The 8893-nt window shown below is 47.1% G+C and overlaps 1 protein-coding gene across 1 annotated transcript; it reads right to left on the bottom strand.

Annotated features, from left to right (window-relative positions):
• Nucleotides 1–741: 741 nt before the first annotated feature.
• Nucleotides 742–8518, bottom strand: LOC311121766 (ephrin type-B receptor 4a-like; the record flags this gene model as incomplete). Its single annotated transcript, XM_084196219.1, has 4 exons — nt 742–858; nt 3008–3072; nt 8058–8157; nt 8464–8518. Coding segments are annotated over 4 exons (337 nt in total), but the record flags the coding sequence as incomplete, so codon positions are not given.
• Nucleotides 8519–8893: the final 375 nt, after the last annotated feature.

Genomic DNA, 8893 nt, shown 5'->3' with positions numbered 1-8893 from the left:
AGAGAGGAGGAGAGAGATGTGGAGAAGAGAGAGGAGGAGAGAGATGTGGAGAAGAGAGAGGAGGGGAAGAGAGAGGAGGAGAAGAGAGATGTGGAGAAGAGAGAGGAGGAGAAGAGAGAGAGGAGGAGAAGAGAGAGGAGGAGAAGAGAGAGAGGAGGAGAAGAGAGAGGAGGAGAAGAGAGAGGAGGAGAAGAGTAGAGGGGGAGAGAGAGGAGGAGAAGAGAGAGGAGGGGAAGAGAGGAGGAAGAAGAGAGAGGGAGGGAAGAGAGGAGGAGAAGAGAGGAGGAGAAGAGACAGAGAGAGGAGGAGAAGAGAGAGGAGGAGAAGAGAGAGGAGAGAGAGAGAGAGAAGAGAAGAGAGAGGAGGAGAGAGAGGAGAAGAGAGAGAGGGGAGAAGAGAGAGGGGGAGAGAGAGGAGAGAGAGAGAGGAGAGAGAGAGAGGAGAAGAGAGAGAGGAGGAGAAGAGAGAGGAGGAGAAGAGAGAGGAGGAGACGAGTAGAGGGGGAGAGAGAGAGGAGGGAAGAGAGGATGAGAACAGAGAGAGGAGGAGGAGAAGAGAGAGAGGAGAAGAGAGAGGAGGAGAAGAGAGAGAGTAGGAGAAGAGAGAGGAGAGAGAGAGAGAGGAGAAGAGAGAGGAGGTGTAGAGAGGAGAAGAAAGATGAGAAGAGAGAGGAGGAGAAGTGAGGAAAAGAGAGTGGTTGAAGAGAAAATGTTAGTGAGGTAGACCCAGAGAGGTACTGACCAGCTCCAATGACCTCCTCTATCTTGACGAAGGACACGTCTATCTCTTTAGCGAATTCTCTGACCGCCTCGTTAGGATCCTCGTAGGTGAACGGGTCAATGTACACCTTCATACCTGCTGTAACCATGGTAACAACAACATTAATATAAACCTAGCAACAGATACCATGGCAAAAACAATGTTAATGTGCACCTAGCAACAGATATGTTAACAACGTTAATATACATCTTCATATCTGCTGACAATTACCATGTGTGGATTATGACTGTGTTTTGAATTGTTAAAGGAACACTTAACATAGTTTTTTGTCACAAATATAGTTTTCATTTTAACATTAGTCCCGGTTTAGTGTTGTGTACTATAGTATGTATATACAGTTGAAGTCAGAAGTTTACATACACCTTAGTCAAATACATTTAAACTCAGTTTTTCACAATTCCTGACATTTAATCCTAGTAAATATTCCCTGTTTTAGGCCAGTTAGGATCACCACTTTATTTTAAGAATGTGAAATGTCAGAATAATAGTAGAGAGAATGATTTATTTCAGCTTTTATTTCTTTCATCACATTCCCAGTGGGTCAGAAGTTTACATACGCTCAATTAGTATTTGGTAGCATTGCCTTTAAATTGTTTAACTTGGGTCAAACGTTTCGAGTAGTCTTCCACAAGCTTCCCACAATATATTGGGTGAATTTTGGCCCATTCCTCCTGACAGAGCTGGTGTAAGTGAGTCAGGTTTGTAGGCCTCCTTGCTCGCACACGCTTTTTCAGTTCTGCCCACAAATGTTCTATAGGATTGAGGTCAGGGCTTTGTGATGGCCACTCCAATACCTTGACTTTGTTGTCCTTAAGCCATTTTGCCACAACTTTGGAAGTATGCTTGGGGTCATTGTCCATTTGGAAGACCCATTTGCGACCAAGCTTTAACTTCCTGACTGATGTCTTGAGATGTTGTTTCAATATATCCACATAATATTCCTTCCTCATGATGCCATCTATTTTGTGAAGTGCACCAGTCCCTCCTGCAGCAAAGCACCCCCACAGCATGATGCTGCCACCCCCGTGCTTCACGGTTGGGATGGTGTTCTTTGGCTTGCAAGTTATCCCCTTTTTCCTCCAAACATAACGATGGTCATTATGGTCAAACAGTTCTATTTTTGTTTCATCAGACCAGAGGACATTTCTCCAAAAAGTACGATCTTTGTCCCCATGTGCAGTTGCAAACCGTAGTCTGGCTTTTTTATGGCGGTTTTGGAGCAGTGGCTTCTTCCTTGCTGAGCGGCCTTTCAGGTTATGTCGATATAGGACTCGTTTTACTGTGGATATAGATACTTTTGTACCTGTTTCCTCCAGCATCTTCACAAGGTCCTTTGCTGTTGTTCTGGGATTGATTTGCACTTTTCGCACCAAAGTACGTTCATCTCTAGGAGACAGAACGCGTCTCCTTCCTGAGTGGTATGACGGCTGCGTGGTCCCATGGTGTTTATACTTGCATACTATTGTTTGTACAGAAGAACGTGGTACCTTCAGGCGTTTGGAAATTGCTCTCAAGGATGAACCAGACTTATGGAGGTCTACAATTTTTGGCTGATTTCTTTTGATTTTCCCATGATGTCAAGCAAAGAGGCACTAACTTTGAAGGTCTGCCTTGAAATACATCCACAGGTACACCTCCAATTGACTCAAATGATGTCAATTAGCCTATCAGAAGCTTCTAAAGCCATGACATCATTTTCTGGAATTTTCCAAGCTGTTTAAAGGCACAGTCAACTTAGTGTATGTAAACTTCTGACCCACTGGAATTGTGATACAGTGAATTATAAGTGAAATAATCTGGCTGTAAACAATTGTTGGAAAAATTACTTGTGTCATGCACAAAGTAGATGTCCTAACCGACTTGCCAAAACTATAGTTTGTTAACAAGAAATGTGTGAAGTGGTTGAAAAACAAGTTTTAATGACTCCAACTTAAGTGTATGTAAACTTCCGACTTCAACTGTAGGTAGCAGTGTTGTCTACTATAGTATGTATGTAGGTAGTAGTGTTGTCTACTATAGTATGTATGTAGGTAGTAGTGTTGTCTACTATAGTGTGTATGTAGGTAGTAGTGTTGTCTACTATAGTATGTATGTAGGTAGTAGTGTTGTCTACTATAGTGTGTATGTAGGTTGTAGTGTTGTCTACTATAGTGTGTATGTAGGTTGTAGTGTTGTCTACTATAGTGTGTATGTAGGTTGTAGTGTTCCAGTAATGTGCACTACCCACTCTGTCTCATCAGGTACTGTCCATTCTGATCATTCATCTCTATATCCTTCCCACACAGCTGTTTACTGAGGAGAGAGACAGAGACAAACAACAATGAAAGAATGAAAAACATAGGGGGACATACAGAGAGAAAATAGGACAGGGAGTACAGGATGAAGGGATAGAGAGAGAGAAAAGAGGACAGGGAGTACAGGATGAAGGGATAGAGAGAGAGAAAATAGGACAGGGAGTACAGGATGAAGGGATAGAGAGAGAGAAAAGAGGACAGGGAGTACAGGATGAAGGGATAGAGAGAGAGAAAAGAGGACAGGGAGTACAGGATGAAGGGAGAGAGAGAGAGAAAAGAGGACAGGGAGTACAGGATGAAGGGATAGAGAGAGAGAAAAGAGGACAGGGAGTACAGGATGAAGGGATAGAGAGAGAGAAAAGAGGACAGGGAGTACAGGATGAAGGGATAGAGAGAGAGAAAAGAGGACAGGGAGTACATGATGAAGGGATAGAGAGAGAGAAAAGAGGACAGGGAGTACAGGATGAAGGGATAGAGAGAGAGAAAAGAGGACAGGGAGTACAGGATGAAGGGATAGAGAGAGAGAAAAGAGGACAGGGAGTACAGGATGAAGGGATAGAGAGAGAGAAAAGAGGACAGGGAGTACAGGATGAAGGGATAGAGAGAGAGAAAAGAGGACAGGGAGTACAGGATGAAGGGATAGAGAGAGAGAAAAGAGGACAGGGAGTACATGATGAAGGGATAGAGAGAGAGAAAAGAGGACAGGGAGTACAGGATGAAGGGATAGAGAGAGAGAAAAGAGGACAGGGAGTACAGGATGAAGGGATAGAGAGAGAGAAAAGAGGACAGGGAGTACAGGATGAAGGGATAGAGAGAGAGAAAAGAGGACGGGGAGTACAGGATGAAGGGATAGAGAGAGAGAAAAGAGGACGGGGAGTCCAGGATGAAGGGATAGAGAGAGAGAAAAGAGGACGGGGAGTACATGATGAAGGGATAGAGAGAGAGAAAAGAGGACAGGGAGTACAGGATGAAGGGATAGAGAGAGAGAAAAGAGGACGGGGAGTCCAGGATGAAGGGATAGAGAGAGAGAAAAGAGGACGGGGAGTACATGATGAAGGGATAGAGAGAGAGAAAAGAGGACAGGGAGTACAGGATGAAGGGATAGAGAGAGAGAAAAGAGGACAGGGAGTACAGGATGAAGGGATAGAGAGAGAGAAAAGAGGACAGGGAGTACAGGATGAAGGGATAGAGAGAGAGAAAAGAGGACAGGGAGTACAGGATGAAGGGATAGAGAGAGAGAAAAGAGGACAGGGAGTACAGGATGAAGGGATAGAGAGAGAGAAAAGAGGACAGGGAGTACAGGATGAAGGGATAGAGAGAGAGAAAAGAGGACAGGGAGTACAGGATGAAGGGATAGAGAGAGAGAAAAGAGGACAGGGAGTCCAGGATGAAGGGATAGAGAGAGAGAAAAGAGGACGGGGAGTACATGATGAAGGGATAGAGAGAGAGAAAAGAGGACGGGGAGTACAGGATGAAGGGATAGAGAGAGAGAAAAGAGGACAGGGAGTCCAGGATGAAGGGATAGAGAGAGAGAAAAGAGGACGGGGAGTACAGGATGAAGGGATAGAGAGAGAGAAAAGAGGACAGGGAGTACAGGATGAAGGGATAGAGAGAGAGAAAAGAGGACAGGGAGTACAGGATGAAGGGATAGAGAGAGAGAAAAGAGGACAGGGAGTACAGGATGAAGGGATAGAGAGAGAGAAAAGAGGACAGGGAGTACAGGATGAAGGGATAGAGAGAGAGAAAAGAGGACAGGGAGTACAGGATGAAGGGATAGAGAGAGAGAAAAGAGGACAGGGAGTACAGGATGAAGGGATAGAGAGAGAGAAAAGAGGACGGGGAGTACATGATGAAGGGATAGAGAGAGAGAAAAGAGGACAGGGAGTACAGGATGAAGGGATAGAGAGAGAGAAAAGAGGACAGGGAGTACAGGATGAAGGGATAGAGAGAGAGAAAAGAGGACAGGGAGTACAGGATGAAGGGATAGAGAGGGAGAAAATAGGACAGGGAGTACAGGATGAAGGGATAGAGAGAGAGAAAAGAGGACGGGGAGTACAGGATGAAGGGATAGAGAGAGAGAAAAGAGGACAGGGAGTCCAGGATGAAGGGATAGAGAGAGAGAAAAGAGGACGGGGAGTACATGATGAAGGGATAGAGAGAGAGAAAAGAGGACGGGGAGTACAGGATGAAGGGATAGAGAGAGAGAAAAGAGGACAGGGAGTACAGGATGAAGGGATAGAGAGAGAGAAAAGAGGACAGGGAGTACAGGATGAAGGGATAGAGAGAGAGAAAAGAGGACAGGGAGTACAGGATGAAGGGATAGAGAGAGAGAAAAGAGGACAGGGAGTACAGGATGAAGGGATAGAGAGAGAGAAAAGAGGACAGGGAGTACAGGATGAAGGGATAGAGAGAGAGAAAATAGGACAGGGAGTACAGGATGAAGGGATAGAGAGAGAGAAAAGAGGACAGGGAGTACAGGATGAAGGGATAGAGAGAGAGAAAAGAGGACAGGGAGGACAGGATGAAGGGATAGAGAGAGAGAAAAGAGGACAGGGAGTACAGGATGAAGGGATAGAGAGAGAGAAAAGAGGACAGGGAGTACAGGATGAAGGGATAGAGAGAGAGAAAAGAGGACAGGGAGGACAGGATGAAGGGATAGAGAGAGAGAAAAGAGGACAGGGAGTACAGGATGAAGGGATAGAGAGAGAGAAAAGAGGACAGGGAGTACAGGCTGAAGGGATAGAGAGAGAGAAAAGAGGACAGGGAGTACAGGATGAAGGGATAGAGAGAGAGAAAAGAGGACAGGGAGTACAGGATGAAGGGATAGAGAGAGAGAAAAGAGGACAGGGAGTACAGGATGAAGGGATAGAGAGAGAGAAAAGAGGACAGGGAGTACAGGATGAAGGGATAGAGAGAGAGAAAAGAGGACAGGGAGTACAGGATGAAGGGATAGAGAGAGAGAAAAGAGGACAGGGAGTACAGGATGAAGGGATAGAGAGAGAGAAAAGAGGACAGGGAGTACAGGATGAAGGGATAGAGAGAGAGAAAAGAGGACAGGGAGTACAGGATGAAGTGTATAATCACACTGGCCATAGGTTCCATCTCTGTCTGTCTGCATCTCTGCCTGTCTGTCTGCCTGTCTGTCTGCATCTCTGTCTGCATCTCTCTGCATCTCTGTCTGTCTGCATCTCTCTGCATCTCTGTCTGTCTGCATTTCTGCCTCTCTGCATCTCTGCCTGTCTGTCTGTCTGCATCTCTGTCTGTCTGTCTAAATCTCTGCCTGTCTGTCTAAATCTATGTCTGTCTGCATCTCTGCCTGTCTGTCTGCATCTCTGCCTGTCTGTCTGCATCTCTGCCTGTCTGTCTGTATGTCTGCCTGTCTGTCTGTATGTCTGCCTTTCTGCCTGCCTGTCTGTCTGCATCTCTGCCTATCTGTCTGCATCTCTGCCTGTATCTCTGCCTGTCTGTATGTCTGCCTGTCTGTCTGTCTGTCTGTCTGTCTGCCTTTCTGCCTGCCTGTCTGTCTGCATCTCTGCCTGTCTGTCTGTATGTCTGCCTGTCTGTCTGTATGTCTGCCTTTCTGCCTGCCTGTCTGTCTGCATCTCTGCCTGTCTGCATCTCTGCCTGTATCTCTGCCTGTCTGTCTGTATGTCTGCCTGTCTGTCTGTCTGTCTGTCTGCCTTTCTGCCTGCCTGTCTGTCTGCATCTCTGTCTGTCTGTCTGTCTGCATCTCTGCCTGTATGTCTGCATCTCTGTCTGTCTGCATCTCTGTCTGTCTGCATCTCTGCCTGTCTGTCTGCATCTCTGCCTGTCTGTCTGCATCTCTGCCTGTCTGTCTGCATCTATGTCTGTCTGCATCTCTGCCTGTCTGTCTGCATCTCTGCCTGTCTGTCTGCATCTCTGCCTGCCTGTCTGTCTGCATCTCTCTCTGCATCTCTGCCTGTCTGTCTGCATCTCTGCCTGTCTGTCTGCATCTCTGCCTGCCTGTCTGTCTGCCTGTATCTCTGCCTGCCTGTCTGTCTGCATCTCTCTCTGCATCTCTGTCTGTCTGTCTGCATCTCTGTCTGCATCTCTGCCTGTTTGTCTGCATCTCTGGCTGTTTGTCTGTCTGCATCTCTGCCTGTCTGCCTGTCTGTCAGTCTGCATCTCTGCCTGTTTGTCTGCCTGCCTGTCTGTCTGCCTGTATCTCTGCTTGTCTGTCTGTCTGTCTGTCTGTCTGTCTGTCTGTCTGTCTGTCTGTCTGTCTGTCTGTCTGTCTGTCTCTCTCTCTCTGTCTGCATCTATGTCTGTCTGTCTGTCTGTCTGTCTGTCTGTCTGTCTGTCTGTCTGTCTGTCTGTCTGTCTGTCTGTCTGTCTGCCTGCATCTCTGCCTGTCTGTCTGTCTGCCTGTCTGCCTGTCTTTATCTCTGTCCGTCTGCCTGCCTGCCTGCCTGTCTTTATCTCTGTCTGTCTGCCTGCCTGTCTGCCTGCCTGTCTTTATCTCTGTCTGCCTGCCTGTCTGCCTGCCTGTCTTTATCTCTGTCTGTCTGCCTGTCTGCCTGCCTGTCTTTATCTCTGTCTGTCTGCCTGCCTGTCTGCCTGCCTGTCTTTATCTCTGTCTGCCTGCCTGTCTGCCTGCCTGCCTGCCTGCCTGTCTGCCTGCCTGTCTGCCTGCCTGTCTTTATCTCTGTCTGTCTGCCTGTCTCTCTCGTCTTTCTTTCTCCTCTTGTCTCCTCCTAAAATAGGTTCCACCTCTGGTGATCTGAGGTCAGCACTATTGTTCTACTGGCCGTCCTGTAGAGACTGACCTGGGCGGGTGTATCCTGTCTCTTTTCCTTTCTAACCTCCCTTCCTCTACCTCATCCCCCTCTCCTCTACCTCATCCCCCTCTCCTCTACCTCATCCTCCTCTCCTCTACCTCATCCCCCTCTTCCTCTACCTCATCCCCCTCTTCCTCTACCTCATCCCCCTCTTCCTCTACCTCATCCCCCTCTCCTCTCTCACCAGTAGCAGTATCCAGTGATTATCACCACAGTAATGAGGAGGAGTATCCCCATGGCAACCAGAACACCTGTCACCATCATCTGAGAGTGGGCCTCCCCTTCTGGAGAGCGAGATGGAGATAGAGAGAGAGAAAATAGTTAATAAATATATATTTATAAAACTTGACAATCTAATATCTTACATAACTTATTATCAAAAACACAAGTACATGAGACAGAAACTTTGACTAATACATCAACAGCCTGTAGACAGAAACTTTGACTAATACAACAACAGCCTGTAGACAGAAGCTAGTATAAGCCGGGTTACTCCAGAGTAGAAGTCTGGGTGTGTAGGGGTTAGGGGTTAGGGGTTAGGGTATAGGGTCAGAATAGGCCTCAGATGAAGCCTGGCTGTGTAGTCGTACCGTCAGGCAGGGTGGTGAAGGTCGAGGCTGGGGAGAAGTTGCTGTATCCAGCCATGGTTCTGGCTCTGACCTGCACCTGGTAACTAGTGGACCTCTGGAGGTTACTGACCACAACACTACTGACCACGCTGGTTACATACTGCCACTGACCAGAGTCTGGACCATCCTAGAGAGAGAGAGAGAGAGAGAGAGAGGTTACTGACCACAACACTACTGACCACGATGGTAACATACTGCCACTGACCAAAGCCTGGAGCAGAAAGAGAGCAGAGAGAGAGAGAATCAGCAGAGAGAGAGAATCAGCAGACTCTCAGACCGGTCTGAGCAGATGAGCTCACGCATTTTTCAGCATGTTTTTACAAAAAGATAGATTTAGCGCAAGGACCTATACAGGACACTACCCTCCCTATACAGGACACTACCCTCCCTA

Source organism: Coregonus lavaretus (assembly GCF_964263955.1).
Source record: "Coregonus lavaretus genome assembly, contig: HAP1_SCAFFOLD_7257, whole genome shotgun sequence".
NCBI lineage: Eukaryota > Metazoa > Chordata > Actinopteri > Salmoniformes > Salmonidae > Coregonus > Coregonus lavaretus.
The sequence above is the reverse complement of the archived record's forward strand: the minus strand, read 5'-3'. Positions and strand labels throughout refer to the sequence as shown.